Below are 19,560 nucleotides of genomic sequence, written 5' to 3'. Positions count from 1 at the left end.
AGACCTGGTTTAGTCGTGGTTTAGTCCTGGTTTAGTCCTGGTTTAGACCTGGTTTAGTCCTGGTTTAGTCCTGGTTTAGTCCTGGTTTAGTCCTGGTTTAGTCCTGGTTTAGTCCTGGTTTAGACCTGGTTTAGTCGTGGTTTAGTCCTGGTTTAGACATGGTTTAGTACTGGTTTAGTCGTGGTTTAGTCCTGGTTTAGACCTGGTTTAGTCCTGGTTTAGACCTGGTTTAGTCGTGGTTTAGTCCTGGTTTAGTCCTGGTTTAGTCGTGGTTTAGTCCTGGTTTAGACCTGGTTTAGTCCTGGTTTAGTCCTGGTTTAGACCTGGTTTAGTCCTGGTTTAGACCTGGTTTAGACCTGGTTTAGTTGGTTTAGTCCTGGTTTAGTCCTGGTTTAGACCTGGTTTAGTAGTCCTGGTTTAGTCCTGGTTTAGTCCTGGTTTAGTCCTGGTTTAGACCTGGTTTAGTCCTGGTTTAGTCCTGGTTTAGTCCTGGTTTAGTACCTGGTTTAGTCGTGGTTTAGTCCTGGTTTAGTGGTTTACCTGGTTTAGTCCTGGTTTAGTCCTGGTTTAGTCCTGGTTTAGTCCTGGTTTAGACCTGGTTTAGACCTGGTTTAGTCGGTTTAGTCCTGGTTTAGGGTTTACCTGGTTTAGTCCTGGTTTAGACCTGGTTTAGTCCTGGTTTAGTCCTGGTTTAGACATGGTTTAGTTTAGTCTGGTTTAGTCCTGGTTTAGTCTTGGTTTAGTCCTGGTTTAATCCTGGTGACCTACTAATGTTAAGTGATGTTAAAAGTCACCTGCATGAAGTTGGACATTTTTTGCTGTTTCAAAAATCGTTTATGAATGCACATTTATATATATATATATATATATATATATATATATATATATATATATATATATATATATATATATATATGAAAATACAATATTATCAGTTGTTGTTAAACTCATCATTTCCAGGAACATAAAAGATACATTTACGTCTGTGGCGTGTGTGGGGAGGGCAGGTGCACATTCACCCAATTTGAAAACCGCTGGCCTAGAATATTCCACAGCATGTCTTTAATGTTTACTATTTTATACTTTCTTCATCTACATGTGTTTCAAAAACCATTCACTCTTAAACATACATGCATGCAAACTAACATGCATTCAAACAGTGAGCCGAATCTCCTCTCCACAGATCTGACCTGTCACTTGGCCTGGTGACACCATCTGCTTGTCTCCATGGAAACAGACGACTTTAATGCAGCTGTATTGTGAAACTTCGAGGTGGCACTTTGTGACTAGAAACGTTACACAGGAGCCTTTTAATTTCCTTCTCATTTATCCAAGGGTTGACGGTTCAATCCCAGATCCAGTCAGTGGATTCTATATTGTGTCATTGGGCAAGACACTTAAGCTCCCCTCTTTTTAGTGTCAGTTAAAGCTGCTACTGTTATTACTCAGTATTATCAGTAACAAATAAAATAATACGATAATGAACATTCCAGGCAAAGACAACATCTCCACGGTGACAACAGGTGGCAAATCCTCCACCAGAAAAGTTACACAATGCACCTTTAAATAGCCATCACACACTGCTCACATATAATCTCAGGCAAACAGCTATATCCGTGCATTTCCTAAGGCTATACAGAAATGACATGTTTGTATTGATTTAATGCAGACAGTGAATGCAGACGGACTTGACAAAGGTTCCCATGGCGACGGATACAAGTACACTCAAAGCCCTGCTCTTGAAACACTGGAGTATGCAGTAATCAGATAACTATTCAGTCCAACCGCAAAAAATGTATGTGTAGCTTTAATTTGATTTACTCCAATTAATTCATCACATGATTCCATTTCAGGGCGTTTCGTGATGGAGCTGTAAAAGGTTTTCATTTGAGACGATTTACAGGAAAAAGTCTGGTGATAATGGCCACGTTTACATGATGTTTTTTTTTTTTTTTTCCGAATGAATTGTTATGAATGAAATAGTAGGAAAACGCATTAAATCGCTTTTATTTAATTCCACTCAGCGTCTGGGGTTGGGGAAGGTTCTGATTGGACAGAGACACAAACGTATCGGCTTTTCTGTCATCTCAGTTTGTCGTTACACCCTGGACACAAACATGATACAGACTTGTTTCGCAGTCGTTTCAATGATAATGAAGCAGCAGCTGGAGAATTCTCTCATCACGCTTTACGTCTGTCGGCTGAGGAGGAGAAGGGAAGAGTGTCGGAGAAGGGAGGAAGAAAACAAACTGAGACAACGGCTGCTCTACCTCAGCCCACGCCCACATTCCGCTCGCGAATCCAAAGAGACGTGGATGAAAGTCCGAAGCCAGGACTGGTGGAGCCGGATCGTCCAGATCGTGTCAGAAGCCAACGAGCATGCGCTGAACAACCGGAAATATTTTTAAGAAGAATAAATGTTTACATGATCGAGGAATAAATTAATTAGGCTTTAAAATCTGAATAAAGCACCCACTTACTTTGGAATTAAGTGGGTGGTTAAATTGTGGCTATACCAGTTTGTCAAAGCTTGATCCCGTCAGATTTCAGAAGCTCAGCAAGGCCGGTCCTGGTTAGTACTTGGATGGGAAACCACTGGGAAAATCAGATGCCACAGTGGGGTGCCAGTCACAAAAAAAAAAAAAAACACTTCACCCACATTGCCTGGTATGAAAGTGGTGTGTGTGTGAGTGATGGTGGTGGTCAGAGGGACAGATGGCACCAGCTGGCATGGCGGCCGCGCTTCTGTCAGTCTGCCTCAGGGCAGCTGTGGCTACAATAGTATCTTACCATCACCAGGTCTGGAGTGAATGAATCATGAACTGTAAAGTGTCTTTGTGACAAATGTCTGTAGAAAGTGCTGTATAAATAAAAAACTTACTTTAACTCCTCTTTTTAAAGCGGAATAATTTTTTTTTTTTTTTCAGAATTAAATTATTTTTATTCGGAATTAAAGCTCTCATGTAAACACAGCAATTGATGGAAATATTAATGTGTTATATTACACAGAATGGGTTAAGCCACATTAGAATGCTGTTACCTCCTCAAAAACATACTTAGAGTTGTTTTGTTTCATTCACACAAATACTCTGTTCCACCTTGTGATGTCATGAAGTGGTAGTTTTCAAGTTAACAGTGACATTTTGGATTTAGTTCAGTGGCACTTCCAGGGCTGAAATCATCCAAATGATTGTGGTGAAGGTGTTTGGAGTTCAAAAACACAGTAGAGCTCTTCCTGTATTGCCACACGACATCACAAGGTGGAACAGAGCATTTTTAATTTGAGAAAAGGACATAAAATGAATCCAAACGGAGGTGTGTTTGTGTGTTAAACATGTGTGAATGAAACAAAACACAACTCCAGGTCTGTTTTTGATGAAGAAATAACATCATAACAAATCAAATCAGAAAACAGCGTGATAAAGAGGAGCTGTACAGATATTTTTGACACAGATGATTGAATGGATACAGAAGAGAAGTGATCGTTTTAATATAAGCTATGTTTTCTCTTTCCCAGGTGAACCTAAACATGGAGGACGGCCGCTCTCTGGGTCTAATGATCAGGGGAGGGGCAGAGTACGGACTGGGCATCTACATCACCGGAGTGGACCCCGGATCTGCGGCAGATGCAGGGGCCCTCAAGGTAAACCACAACACAACAGTTCAATCAGATCAATATGAGTGTAAAGCCTGCCTCGCCATGTCAGAATATGTCAAACCAGTATGGATTTATCCTGATAACTCAATCCACTATGGCTCAATACAATAAAGCAATTTATAAAACTCAAGGACTTTTCATCCACTCGCAGCATATTGGCTGTTACTACCGTTACGTAAAGCTTACAATGGCCAGTGGTGGAAGAAGTACCGTATTTTTTGGATTATAAAGCGCATCAGATTATAAAGCGCAATATCAGTAATGATGAACTCTCATCTATTTTCATACATAAGGTGCACTGGATTATAAGGTGCGTTGAGCGAAACAAACGGACGACACTTGAGACTGATCTCTTAGCTCAGGTGAATCCATTGGCAGATCGTGGTGTAATTCATCCGCCGTTAGCCTCCCTGTCTTGGTGAAAGTATATTATGAATGTGAATGTGGGTGGATCATTTAACCCTATAAAGCCATTTGTATTATATTTGATACACAACATTCTGAGACCTCTGCTCCACCCACATAATCAATATTTTTCCTGAAAAACCTGTTGTGTACAATTAAATACTTGTCAGCTGAAAGTGGACTTTCCATGGTTGTAAATTACAGGCTCAAAGGAGACATTTTCAAAATGGCCGCATTGGTGGACGTGACTTTCTGTTTTTGGAGGAACAACTTTGTAAATTTTGAAAAGATTAGTGTAAGAATTGCCTAAATTAATTGTTATTATTATTTTTGTGTAATGGTGGAATTTTGATCTTTACATGACTTGTATATAAATGGTGCAATGGTCTGTTTGGAAGTAACTGTCTCTTCAGCTCTCACACACAAAATCACTAATAATCTATATTTTTCTGATTCAGAGGATACAGAGGATTCACTCATTTATTTATTTGTTTACATATATTTATAATAATTTTACACATGTGTACGGTGGGACATGTAATGTACATTTGTGCTTGAACAAGGACCCGTATTGTTTATAAAATAAACATCATCCTGTTCAGACATTTAAAAACATTAAAGGAAATTTTCAGAAAGGTTTTTCTGAGTTCTAAATGCATTAAAGAGAATTCTGTTTGTTCCTAAAATAAACATAGTTGGATTCTATAAAATTGCCATAAAGGCATTTTTTTATTTTTAAAATTGTCATTATTATTATTATTATTTATTTATTTTTTTTTTTATTAATTAATTAATTAATTTTTTTTAACATTTTGTTCAAAGGTCCAATAATGAGTTAAATATTAAAAAAAAATCAGATTTTTTTTGTCAATTATTTCATGTGTCAGGCTTTATAGGGTTAACTAGTCAGTTTCTATCTCCAAAAATATTCTAGCAGATCCCTGATGATTGGAAAGGATTTGATCTTGAACTGACTAAAATTGCGATTAACTTTTGATTTTGAGTGTATTTAGCGTGTCAGTGTTTTATTTTGCAGACAGTCTTCCTTGTGGTGTATTAGCAGGTCATGTTGTTAAACATAACAGATTTGCAGTGTAGATGTAGTTGCAGTGTTGTGGCGCATGAGTTGTTAATGGTTTTGAATGTGTTTTCGGAATAGTTGCTTGGCCTTTAGAATGCTCTCTACTGTACGTAACATTTGAGACTGACCATTATCTGAAGGAGGATCAGAGGAGAATACAGGTGACCTTTGCTTATGTCCACACACTTGAGTTCAGACTGCTGACAGAGAGCGCTCCTCACTGAATCCACAAGATTTATGGGAATATAACAACAATTAAAGGGCCTGTATTACTTTCATATCCATGTTATAATGTTGTTTCCTCATCACAATCATACCTGGAGTTGTGTTTTGATTCCTTTACACATGTTTAACACAAAAATCCCGTGTAATTGGCTCTATTCAACCCAAAACATGCTACACAGGTCTCCAGGAAAAACAACTGACAGCTAAGGTCAGTTAAATACAATCAATCAATGAACCTGCCCATGGACTACAGGCGGAAATGAGCACTGGTGCTACAACCTGGTACAATGCATCTCTCCTGTTAAGGTTTATGTAGATTGTGCGCTGTCCCTGTCTCAATAAATAAATAAATGAATTCACGTTATGTCACAAACTAGGAAGACATTTTGAAACATGTGATGCCAATGTTTGGTGTAGTTACCAACACGGGGCTCGCCGACCATCCATCCATTTTCTTCCTCTTATCCAGGGCAGGGTCACAGGGGGAGGCAGTCTAACGGGGCTGTCACACCTTGACGATTTAGCCAGTGTGTGCCGACGTATGAAAAATTTGGCAAATACGCTGGCGTACGTCGGTTAAGTTCTAGGTAAGTATTGTATAAGTTATGAGCACGCTGAAACACGCTGGCATATGGCGACGTACGGCAAGGTCGTCAAAAAAATTTGAGCATGCTGAAAATTTCTCGACATATATCAGCGTATGTTTATACGTCCTGCATACGCGGGCCATAAGTTGTAGGTAAGTTATGCGATCATTGACACACATTAATTGTAAGTTTCTCATAAGTCCAAATACGTTGAGATAATGTCTAGCGTACACATAACTTATGAGTAACGTGTTTTGAACCTATGTGTAACTTATATTGAACTTATCTCCAACGCATATTGATGTATGAAGACGTATTTGACATGTTCCAGACGACCGCAGAACTTACTGAACGTGTTTCTAACTTGTAGCTACCATATAATGGTGTATTGGCAGCTTTTAGGGGAATCGGTATAAAAATGGGGAGGAAACAGTCAGTACTCCTCCAGACTTTGTGCTCCCATATATCATATGAGCCAATGCAAAACACTTGATCAGAGAATACTGATCATACTGGCAACACGCTAAGCATTCGTTGGTATAAGTTATCTATAAGTTATGAAAATGTTCTATATAAGTTACTAATACGTTATGTATACGTCCAACTCGTTATGAATACACTATGTATATGCCCAAAATTGAAAAAAAAAACATTGATGGTTCAGCGTATGCCAGCGTTTTAGGGAACTGGTACGCAAGGGGAGTCAGCGTTTCAGGTTCATGCAGCTAAAACCTGGAACAGTCTGAACATGTGAGACAGACTCTTCTGTGACGCTGTTTAAATCCAGGCTCAAAACATTTCTGTTTAACTGTGCATATAACTGAAAGGTTTTCATTCCGCACTCTTCTCTCCAATTTATGTCTCTCTTTTTTAATTTTAATCTTCATGATTATTTATGTTTTGATTTGTTTTTATTATGATTTTAATGTATTTCTTATTCTGTAAAGCACTTTGAATTACTTTGTGTACGAATTGTGCTGTACAAATAAACTTGCCTTGCCTTGCCTTACGCTGACATTCGCTGGCTAAATCGTCAAGGTGTGACAGGGCCTTAAGCAAGGACTCCCAGGCTTCCTTCACCCCAGACACTTCCTCCACCTCCTCCAGGGTGACCCCAAGGTGTTCCCAGACCAGCCCAGAGACATAGTCCCTCTCGTGTGCCCAAGGTCTTCCCCGGGGCCTCTTTTCAGTGGGACATGCCCAGAACACCTCCCGTTTGGAATCATCTTGAATTTGGTGCCTCGTCTCTTCTAATCGCATGTACCCAGTGAGGTCGGAAGTTTTGTATCAGTGGGGAAATGATGAAAACTCAGGTACGGTTTTAATTGTTGATTAGCCAAACGTAACTGAACATTACAATGGCATGGAGATGAAGAAAATTGGGACATTTTCTAATTTTTCCTAGATTTTGTCAGACTTACTACTGCTACAGAGTTCTCCGGAATTTGTCATCGCATCTTTCCAAACGTCCTCCTGGTTTGTGACTTAAGAGTAAATAAAGCCTGTTAGTCGATGTTCTCTGGAGCTAAAAACACTTGTGATATTACATGGTACACAGGAAGTGCGCCATACACCTTCACTAGAATCATTTGGATGGTTTCAGACCTGGAACTGACAAACCTGAATCCTGTCAACACTGAACAAAAGGTAAAAATTTGCTGTTAACTTGAAAACATCAAGTTCAGCTCCAGTCAAATGAAGCTCATGATGCCAGGAGTTATATCGGCAAATTTGGAGCCAAGTCCATATTAGGAAAATGGCAAAATACACAACAAAAACACCAGAATTATGGAGAGCGGGTCAATACACTGCTAACTCATGTGACTGCTGTGACCCTGAATAAAAAACAGGACAAGTAGAAAGAAACTTGTCAAGACTTTGCTTCATTTTTTTAATCTAAATGTACAGTGGAAGGTAGGACACACGCTCGGAGATGTGGGCCATCCATCACGCTGGTTCTATTAATCATCCGAAATCATATTAATCATGAATGGTAATGCAAGAACGCGCTGTAGCAGAGTCCTGTCTGGTTCACTCACTCCGACAGAAGAAGAAGAAGAGGAGGAGAAAGAGGAGGAAGAAGATTAATGGTGACAAATGACACTGAGTAACACCACGTTTAGATTGTTATTTCATTTAGAACAATGGTCTGCTCTAACAACTGTGTGTGTTCCAAAATAAATAAGACAAATGAGCTGGTTTTGTTTTTATTGTTTATTTTTTATTCTATAAGATTGAGTTTCCACGTGCTAATTGTCAGTCATTATTACACCACTTTAGATTGTGACATGCTGACATTGTGTTTTTGGGCAAGACTGTTAATCACCCGCTGAGACTATTTGGTGTAGACTGATTGATTTTTTTGTGTCATTCACGGTTGTTTCATTAATCTAAATTCATCTTCTCTTAGTGATTGGACACATTAGAAAAGGTGAAATGTTAATCACAAGGTGACCAAAAGCAGGTTTAAAAGGGAATCAAAGACACAAGCATAATGAGCGTGTGTAATGTGTTCTTTAAAACAAACTAATATTACACAATCCATGTATCATTCGTTCATCCGTTTTTCAATATAAAAACAAAAATAAGAAAACGAAAAAACAACTGTTTTCTTTGTTATTTGTCTCCAAAACCAAAATGAAAAAATGGATAACGATTCGTTTTTTCAGTTTTCGATTTTGTGTTTAAATGAAAAATGGAAAAAACGGATAATGGCGTTTCCCGTTTACGTGACTTCCGTGAGTGTGATGCCGGATTTTGCGCTGCATACAGACTGAACCAGGACTGATCCAGGTCCAAGACCAGAGCGGGACTGAGACCAGGACCAGACCGGGACCAGACCAGGACCAGACCGGGACTGAAACCGGTACCAGGCTGAGACCAAAGCAGGACTGAAACCAAGACAAGACCAGGACCAGGCCGGGACCAGACTGGGACTTAGACCGGAACTGAGACCGAGGCCAGGCATGCCGGGACCAGGCCGGGACCAGATCGGGATTAGATCGGGACCAGACCGGAGGCTCAGAGCCCACGGAAGGGCTGGAGCTCGAAGCTGAGGCTCGGACCCCGTGGAGGCTCTGAGTCAAAACTCGAAGTCCACTCTGGTTCCGCTCTGGTCCCACTCTGGTCCCAGTGTGTTCTGTTCCTCATCTGTGTGGAGTGATGAGTGTGTCTGTGGGTGTTTTTCACCGCGTGGTCGCTGTCTGCTCCGTGTGTGTTTGCGTGCGCTTGGTGGTGCGGCTTTGTAGTTTACTGAAGTCGTGCTGGGACACCCCAGTGGATTCGTGTATAAGGCGCGCAGTTGTTTTTTGATGGGGTTGGAGGCTTAAGAGCCTGTCTAATAGCCGGGAAAATACAGTAATTACCATTGTAAATGTATGATTTTTATGCCTAACTTGGTGCACCAATAAATGGATAATGGCTTATATTTTATAATCATCCAACTGTACCCAAACCCCGGAGTTACAAACTGGCCGCCCATTCAAGTCAATGGGCCGAGCTCAATGGCGCATGATTCCAGTTTAATCTTTAGCCTGGCAAAGTACTTCCGGTGGCTGTGGGCTGATTGAGCATGTGCAGTAGTGCTCTTTTCTCTCGCGGGCACATGTGAATGCACACAAACGCATGCACGGAGCGGGGGCTCGTGTATCACGTGATCGCTTTGACCAATCAGAGCAAGAGGCGCTAGAGCGAAGCCGGAGCGAATGATTATAAAGTGTTTTTAAGACAACTGAAGGATTTTGAGCTGAGATGTAAAGAGCTTTGGAGTGTTTTGAAGCTAGAAAAGCCCTATAGAAAAATGTGATCATTTACCATTCAAAAAGTTTATGATTAAAAATAGGTAAAAATCCGACATTTTTGATAGTTGTAGATCCCTGTCAGTTGAAAACAAGCAGTTTGTGATTACATTGTGCTCTATGAGAAAAATCCTATCTCAGCCAAGTGTTTTTTTTCCACTGAAGTACCAGTGAGTGTCACTACGTCAACTGGAGGCAGATACAAGCAGCAACACCCTACCCAGTTATTTGTATAGATCCATGGAGCCACCTCAGCAGCGGCGTGGCTCCGAGCTCCTCCCATGTGCCTGAGCTCCTCGCCCTATCTCTAAACCAGCACCACTCTGTGAAGGAAACTCATTTGGACCACTTGTATTCGTGATCTTGTCTCTTTGGTCATTACCCAAAGCTCACGACGATAGACGAGGGCAGGAACAAAGACTGACCATTAAATGGAGAGCTTTCCCTTTCGACTCAGCTCCCTCTTCACCACAGTCTCACTCTCCATCCTCACTTGTGAACAAGACCCAGAGATACTTGAAGTCCTCCACTTGAAGCAGGGATGTAAGCTCTCAGTAGTGAGGTTGGCAATTTGACGGCAGAAATGCTTTAAACGAGTCTGCCGTTGATTTATGGACTGTGCGGGCTCTCTATCTCTGACATCACAGCCAGGACATTTCAAACCAAAGTGATTGAGGCGGTTCAGAGACAAAGGAGAGAAGATTACTGAAACCAACTGAATGACTTGAAATACAACTGCAGGTATATTTTTAATGAGGGAACAATATTCTAATATGGTTCAAAGCACACACAAAAAAGAAAATTTTGCGTAATATGTGTTCTTTAAGCAATAAAAACAGCTGTAATGCTATAAATGCAGGACAGATCAGTATTCACCTTGTTTTCATCATGTCAGCAGAAGCACCTCCCCCCTCCCACTCCGTCCCCAGACCTGAGCAGCGTGCCCGGCCTCAGAAAACATTTATTACACTCACTAAATCTCCATGGCTGTACGCATTTGGGTCAGCCTTCCCCATGACGAGACCACCACTCTGTCTCTCCCTCCTCTCCTCTCCTCCCTCCATCCATCAAGCCTCAGGCACAGAGCACTACTATCTGCTGTACCTGCTAAACAATACTGCCACTACTCAGAACAGCACAGCAACCCGACACGTGTCCTACTTTGGCCATAAAATACTCACATTTTAATTCAGGAGTTAGTTTGAATAGACATAAGTGTGGGGGACAAGTAAAAAACAGCCACATTTGGAAAAAATCTAGAATTTTTTCATTTATTTGACAGGTTAGACCAGGGGTGGGCAAACGTTTTGGCTCGGGGGCCACACAGGGTTCTAAAATTTGAGGGAAGGGCCGGATCAGGGGCAGATAGATGGAGTGGAGAGAAAAAAAGAACATGAGATAAGTAGAAAACCTGAGCTTGAATTTCAATTGAAAGTCACTACAAAGTATTACAACAAAATATCTGTCTTTCTAAAACACTGAAAATTAAATTAATAAAATACATATATATTTTTTTTATTTTTATTACTAACAGTTACTGTTTAAAAGCACTGAAAGTTCTGTTGTCCTTCAGGATCTTATCATCATCACTCTCCTCCTGACTGTCTTTATTTCAAAAACTGTAGAAGATGCAGGTCTACTTCTGTTCAGTGTGCGTCTCCAGAGCTAAAACTCAACAACGACCAACGCAAGGACAGAACCGTGCCAGCGTGCCAGTCTGCAAGCAACGTGTTCTATTTGATCTGGTGCACATTGTTTATAATGAGTGCGTTTACATGCACATCAGTATCTCAGTTACGATCGGGTTTTCTGAGTCATGGTGCATGTAAACACAACTATCCTGGTTACAAGAATGTAAAGTTGAGTGTAAATGCGTCCAAAAGACAAATACTTCTGAAATACATTCCGGGGCGCCATCTAGTCGTGGCCATCACCATATTTTCTTGAGCGCACCTCTCTACACTTCAAATTGCATTGATGAAATCACATGATTGCAAAACTCTCCAGTATGAGCCTAAACTGAACTAAATCTTTCCTGTGTAACACTTTCTGCTCTGTTGCATGTTATAATGTTTTGTGCATGAAGACTTCATAATATGTAGTCCACGAGTTCTTCAACTTTACTTTCACTCTATTCAGCAAAGAAACAGTGCAGTATTATGTCTTGAACACTTCTGTCTCGTGAACGACGGACCGAGAATGACTTCTGTAACTACCAGTCCGAAAGAACACTTTCCCATAAAGCATTGCGGCCAACATATTAAGCTGCACCTCAGTGTGTATGTAGTGTGTTATCTACTGGGAAACGCCGGAAATGCAGGAAAAATAAAACATTAACAAGGTTTATCACTATAATTTATTCAAGTTCGGCGGGCTGGATTAAAAGGTTTAAAGGGCCACATACAGCCCCCGGGCCGTAGTTTGCCCACCCCTGGGTTAGACCATTGACTATACAATGAAAGTGGACCAAGGGCCTTTGACATCACCCGTAGCATTTGGTTTCAGCTAATGAAGCTCATCGAGGTCGGCAATTGTAATTGGAACCAGGGACCATGTATGTAAATCTGAGAAACCAAAAAGAAAACCAAAGAGCCAATCGGGACTGTTGAAGGTACACTGCCCCTCCCGCTCTCACCTCTGGTTTGGCAAGGCGCAGGTCAGTCAATTGCGGAAAATGGGCACCGAATTGGTCTTATATTAATGTATCTTATTTTAGAGGCAGAATAGTAAAATAAAACCTGCTAATATGAACATTTTAAGACCAAAAGTATGAGGCTCAGCAGGAGTTACAGAGAGAGGGGTGAAGATTTACAATACAAGTCAAATGCAACCAGAGAAGGAACCACTTGATTGATTCATTTTTATTTTGAGTTTGTGCCAAGAAGAAGAGAAATAATATATGTACAGACGCATCAAGAATCTCGGACTTCAGTCGTTGTGCAATGCATTCTGGGAAGGATTTTCTGAAAAAGTGAGCATCAAACCGCCACGTGTGTTTTCCCAGTGGAATGTGTCTATTGTCAAAGCCGATGTTTTCAAGTCTTTTGAACCATATCTCTTTTGTTTCTGGTTCTGATATTGTCATATTTTAGTTTTGGGACATTGTTAATTGTGTGGTTGTTGGATCCTAACAGCAGAAAACGGTTCGAGACATTTGTTTGTGAACTCCATAAATGCAAAAGGGAATCAGATGTGTGTGACTCAAACCTCTGTTCAAACTGTTTCTCTTCCCAACGGAATTGAAAAATAGTGTAAGGCGAAGGCGATGGGCAGGATTGATCCACAGGGAAGACGAAAAAGGAAACCTTTGACTCCCTAAATCATCCCGAGTTTGCAGCGAATATTTTGATGCGTCTATTGTGCATAATCTGCATAAGAGCAGAGCGGAGCCGGAGCTAACAAGTGTTTTTTAAGACAACTGAAGGATTTTGAGCTGAGAAAAGTTTATGATCTAAAAATCACCATAAATCCAACATTTTTGAAAAATGTAGGTGCCCTGTCAGCTGAACACGAGCAGTTTGTGATGACATTGTGCTCTATGATAAAAATCCTGTCTCAGCCCAGGGGATTTTTTCGCTGTAGTACCAGTGAGTGACCACTACTTCAACTGGAGGCAGCTACAAGCAACTACACCCTATCCAGTTATTTGAATAGATCCAAGACTTTACCTCATCTAAGTCTTGACTTGGTTCTTATATTTACTCAGTTTAGTAAAAGTAGCTCAGTGGAGAAAAAAGGTTGGAGACTCCAGGCATAAACATTGTAAACAACAGAAGAAAAGAAAAACTTATATTAACCCACCCCTATTCATTACATAGTTTCAAAAATTCTAAAATGATGTGGTTGCTGTACATTGATGATGAAACTTTACAAATATTTACATACCATAAAATATTAAATAATAGCCTGGGCATTTATTTGTTTCATATCAGTCACTTCAGTCATGGCAATTTGGTGCAGGTGATGACTTACTTCATCACAAAAATCTTGTTCAGCAAAACTGGGAAAACATGGTACTCCAATTCTTTAACCAGTATGACTATAATTTACAGTTTTTACGGGACGCATTGGAGGAGGTGTCACCTTTATACAATGGCCTGGTGACTACTTTGCCAACCTTGTCAGCAAGATTCCTGCCTCCTTGTCCCCTGCCTTTCCTCACCCCTCTGCCACAACTTTCCTCTTACGCCACAGCAGCTCCCATGACACTGCTGCTTCCTCCGAATGGCCAAACTGAAGTAATATTACCAAAACTCCTACATACTGTGTCCATTTCCTGCCTGCTATGTTGCGAAACACGGATTTCACAGCAACGTCATCTTCACTTTTTCATTGAAGGTGAGAGTGATCGGACACAGCGCAGAGAATAAAGCCTATTCATTCAGTCCCACAACCAGTCTGGTAAAGGCAGGACTGAACTGAAGTCAAACTGCTTCTATGTCGACTTAGTGGTGTCACTGCACGAATCATGATATCTTAGTTAAATGAAGTACAAAAAACAGGAAATGGGGGTTTGAGCAGCTCCTCGGCAGCAGCCACAAGTGCAGGGGGTGTTGGCATAGGCTACGCGAATATTTGGAACTGGTGGTTATTTATCAAAATATACACCTGCACCCGGCGTTTCAAAAGGACCCGGCGGTTCATTGAAACACGGCTATTATTTGGTATTTTATGGTATAGCAAAATAAATGACATACTATGCATTAAACCTATGTAATTATTTCGATTTGTGTGTCAAACGATCTTAAAATGCATATAATTGAGTTGAAACGATTAAGCGTCACAAAGTTGTTGTTTTTTTTTTATATAGAGATTGTAGAACAGCTGGACATATACAGTTTATTTTGGATACAATTATGTTTTTCTATGCCTTAATTCATGTTCAAATTATATTTTATTCATTTTATGTTTTATACATCGCAAAACTGCTCTAAGGCACGTATTTGGCACATATTTGTAGCCTATACTTTCAATTTGAAAATTTTGCGTAAATTATCAACAGAATGTTTTGTTTTGTTTTTTTTAAAGGGAGAAATGCCGCTCAATTTCGTTTCTCTCCAGTGACTAGGTCAGGAATCAGAATACACTAGACGGTTTGCAAGAACCCTGGAAGGACTAGACTGCGCGCCGGCCAATCAGTGAAGAGCTGTGAAGCCATGACGTCAAACTCAAGTGCATGTCTGGGTCCATTTTGTGGTACAGCACAACAGTAAACAAAACGGTCGAGATGGATGTAGACGAAGACAGACATTCTTGTTGGCAATGATTCCCGAGATCGAGGATTTAAAGCTGGAACAAAGAGAATGTTCGGTGAATTTTATCAAAGGAAAAGACATTATTGCCCTTCTTCCTTACATGCATCGCGACCAAACAGCAGCGACTGGTTAAATAAAAAAAAGTACCCGCCTACCGTCGAGCGAACGAATCTTAATGCTGCGAGGTCAGACGGTTTGCACGACGTGAAACCAGCTGATGAATCAGACTATAAGAAATGCATTGTGTAACAAAAAAATAATCATTTGAATAATCGCAATTTCAATATTGACCAAAAAACAATAGTGATAATGATTTTTCCATGATTGATTGACACGATTTGACGCTGGACCGTAAACTTAAGTCCTTTGAAGATGTCCATGTTTCCTCTCATCAAACGTCCTCTGAAGAATGGCGTTACTTGGCATTGGCATTACAACTTCCTTTTGTCCATATAGAACAGCAGGTTATGCCACGAGGACAAGTGACAGCTCAGATCTGTGGAGAGCTGACCCCGCGCAACACACAACATAATCTTTACAACCGTCCTGAGTGAATGCATGTATAAAAAGTTGAAATATTTACAGCACGACTACCTCCATAGAAACAAACTGTCTCTGAATACGTGTCAGACCCGGGTGGCAAAAAGTGAAGACTATTATTTGATTTTGGGAAGTCAGAATATATAACTCCACAAAAGCCGTATCTTTAAAAGGACTCTCTGAATATTCCAAATGCAATCGGTTGAAAGAAGCAGGGCTGACATTTGTGTATTTCCTGACAGAGCACAGATGAAGAGTGTATTTGGTGTTGCCAGGGAGAATTGGAACGACTGCAGCCTTTGACACACGACATAAAAGGAGGGAGAGAGAGAGAAGGAGAGGGGGAGTGACGGAGGAGAAGAGATAGGTGGCGTTTGGGTTTAATTCCAGGAGAGGTAAGGAAAGAGAAAGAAGAGAAGCCAGAGGGACAGAGAGAAGGAAGAGACATCGGGGAGGAGAGAGAAGAAGAAAGAGACAGAGGGATAGAGAGAGAGAGAGAGAGACATGGGAAGACAAGATAAGGGGAAAAGAGAGAGAAAAAGAAAGAACAGATACAGAAAGAGAGAGAAGAAAAAGACAGAGGGACAGACAAGAGAAAGACACAGGGAAAGATGGAGAGAAAGAAAGAGAATAGAGACAGAGGGAGAGACAGACGGAGAAAAGAGACAGGGAGAGCGATGGGAAAGCCACAAGGAAAGGTGGAGGGAGAGAAAGAGAGATAGAACAGAGACAGAGGGAGAGAGAGAAGAAAGAGACATAGGGAAAGATTGAGAGAAAGAAAGTAAGTGAGACAGAAGAAAAGACAGAAAGGGGGGACACAAAAAGACAGAAGAGAGAGAGAAAGAGACAGAAAGAGAGAGCTAAAAACAGAGACAGAGAGAAAGACAGAGGAGAGATAGAGAGAGAGTGAGGAAGGGGTGAGTGATTTGTCCATTAAAGCAGCAGCAGTGCAGAGAGCAGTAGTAAATATCCACTTTTCTCCACAAATTGTTCTCTCTCTCTCTCTCTTTTTCTCTCTAACGCTCTCTCCTTCACTTTTCCCTTTCTTATTTCTCTGTGTGTGAATGGGGGCTGATCCAATCCTTCCAGAGGTCACTAAGCCATTAAGGCGAATATGTTGGACATTTTTTTTGTAATGGAAATACAAATTAAATGTTTTGAAATGCCTTATACTGCTTACTAACATTTCCTACAAAACTAAAGACACACAAAAACTGAAATGGTTTTACTGGTCACAAGGGAAATGGAAGTTCTGACGCAGCAGCTTCCACAGTGTCTTTCAGCAGAGTGAAAAAACAAACTGCTACATTGTCCTGGACGATCTTGGGGAAGGTTTTTTGATTCAGTTGCTCGATGCTTTCACCCTCAGACTTTAGAGGTTGTGGCTGTTAAAAAAACTGAAGCATGCCAGAAGCAGTCTAGAAAATGAAGTTGAGATCTTGGAGAGTTACGCCTCCTTCAGTCTTACAAGTATAATATTGTCAGGTTCATCGAATGCTTTACAGACCAGGACTCCAAATGCAAGGCATTTGAATCATTAGACAGGATCCTGTTTGACTTTGTAAAGCAGAGAGAAAAGTTACTCTCTTTCAGTGAACTCCGTCCTGTGGCACAGCAGCTCCTGGTGGCCTGTGATGTTCTTAAGACGGCTGGGATCATCCACACAGACCTGAAGCCGGACAACATCATGCTGGTGAACCACAGGGAGCAGACTTTTAAAGTCAAACTCATTGACTTTGGTATTGCTGGTGACACCGACATGATGGACTTCCACAACATAATTCAGCCTTTAGAGTTCAGAGACCCTTTTCAGCATTTATATGCAGTCTGGGATGAGACACTTTATATGTAAAAACAAATGAGACAGGTTTGAACATCCAGGAGACGCACCAGCATGAGACTTCTGTCTTCAGCATTATTGACAGGATCTTTATGGATCCTGAGCCAATCTGGGATGAGCCACTTTATCGTGAAGACACGGGCACAAACCAAGTCCACCAGTGCTCGGACAAAGGTTTCTGGAACCTAAAATGAACACAAAGAAAAACATCCAGTGTGAGAATTCTGACCAGTGCTGTACAAATACAGGCTTTGTTCATCTTGAGCCAATCTGGGATGAGTCACTTAAGGAGGAAGCAGTAAGTGTTATCCAACCACCAGAGCACACACATGTATGTGTGCTGAACCCACTGGACCATGTCACACTAAACAAATGACTTTTTTTAAATACTAGATCATGTTAAAGCAGGTGACTCATATTTCAGTCTGTTCATGCATGTTTAACTAATCCAGTATTTTCCTGCATTGGAGACTTTGCTTTAGTTAACAAATGTACAAAAAACTTTGAAAAGTCGATTTAATAGGTCTGCTTTTTTTTATACCATATGCCCTTTGTCATGTAACGGTCATTTGTTGAGGTTTCAAAAAAAAAATCTAATCAAATTCTAGACCATCTAATCCAGATGAGGGAGCACAGACTGATACTGTTTTCTATACATAGGCATTATTTTAATACACACAACACATAATGTGTTCATAAAAGACCTATTCTGTAAAACCCACCAGAGCTTTTATCCACGTTATAGTGTTTCCCCCTCACTATTTACTCACCCAAAGTTGTATTTGGAGTGATTCCTGCATGTTCCTGCTGTACTGAGTCATTTTAGATGAATATTTCAATTTAAAATGTTAAATACGTTATAACTATACAGCAGACACAAGCACAGTATGTCTTCTTTAACACATATGTTCATAGGCAATGTGACAAATGTATGTATTGATGAACTATCTTTTTATTCAGCCATCTTCATCTTTCTTTTATAGTTACCCATTCACATATTATAAAGTGCGGTGAGCTCCTGCTGCACAGAGCTCACTGTATTGTAATGGCCCATCATTCCCTTCACTGTACCGTGCAGCAGTACTGGTGTCTTTTCCAGAGGCTGCGTACAGATCTGCATAACTGCACCTCATTTCCATTTTCCAAGTGTTTTATGAATTGTTTACCAGCCCCATGCTTCAGTGATGCCCTTACACCTGGTTCACCTCTCAGAGTCAGAGTTTCTCTTCCTCTAAAAATGCTTCTTGTGATTGTTTTTCATACATTAGGTACATATTAAAAGTTCAAAAAAAGAGTTCCTCCTCAAAAACAGACCTAGAGTTGTGTTTTGTTTCATTCACACGTTTGAGTAATTCTTTACTATTAGTCTGTTTACATCTACAAAGCTCAAAATACTCTGTTCCACCTTGTGATGTCACGAAGCAGCAGTTTTCAAATTAACAGCTCCTTTTACCTTTTGTTCAGTACAGATTTGAAATCCCAGGGTTGAAATGATCCAAATGATTCTTGTGAAGGTGTATGGATTTTACAAACTCAGTGGAGCACTTCCTGTATTACCATATGATATCACAAGGCGGAACAGAGTGTTTTCTGTTTGAGAGAAGAACTGTAAAGCCTAAATATGAAGGATTTGTGTGTTAAACATGTGAATGAAACAAAACACAACTCCAGGTCTGTTTGTGATGAAGAAACTGCATTTTAAAAGAGATGAGAAAATAAATATGGGTCCTTTAAAGAATACATATTGCTATATAATTATAATTTATGACCAGTGTTGAGAAGGTTCCTTTTAAAATGTAATCCCCTACAGATTACAGATTACATTTCCCAAAATGTAGTTTGTAACATAATCCATTAAATTACTTAAGGTGAGTAACGTAATCTGAATACTTTGGATCTCATGCTTTTTAAAACTACATGAATGTACCAACCACATCCTGAAAATTCTTGTGTGTTCTCTTCATATTGGCTGTTGAGCCCAAGTCTCCATGAACAGACTTTTGTTTTACTGTAGAGAAGCAAAGACCAGAATCTTAACATAAGATGTTTTGTCTGCTAAAAGAAAATAAAAAGACCAGACTTTCCTTAACCAAATTAAAAGTCTGTGGTTTAAACCTGGTTTAGACCTGGTTTAGTCCTGGTTTAGTCCTGGTTTAGTCCTGGTTTAGTCCT

General features: G+C 40.4%; 1 protein-coding gene across 1 annotated transcript in view; it reads left to right on the top strand.

Moving 5' to 3' along the window:
- LOC110163802 (whirlin-like) overlaps nt 1–19,560 on the top strand; it is a 345,556-nt gene that overhangs the window by 133,400 nt on the left and 192,596 nt on the right. Inside the window, exon 3 of the mRNA XM_055161486.1 lies at nt 3,518–3,643. Within this exon, the coding sequence (XP_055017461.1) occupies nt 3,518–3,643 (126 nt within the window). The remainder of the gene's footprint in view (nt 1–3,517; nt 3,644–19,560) is intronic.

The sequence above is a fragment of the Boleophthalmus pectinirostris genome, unplaced genomic scaffold, assembly GCF_026225935.1.
Source record: "Boleophthalmus pectinirostris isolate CB_2022bp ecotype Guang Dong unplaced genomic scaffold, ASM2622593v1 HiC_scaffold_4, whole genome shotgun sequence".
Classification (NCBI taxonomy): Eukaryota; Metazoa; Chordata; class Actinopteri; order Gobiiformes; family Gobiidae; genus Boleophthalmus; species Boleophthalmus pectinirostris.
Note: the sequence above shows the minus strand (reverse complement) of the source record. Positions and strands in the feature narration are given on the sequence as shown.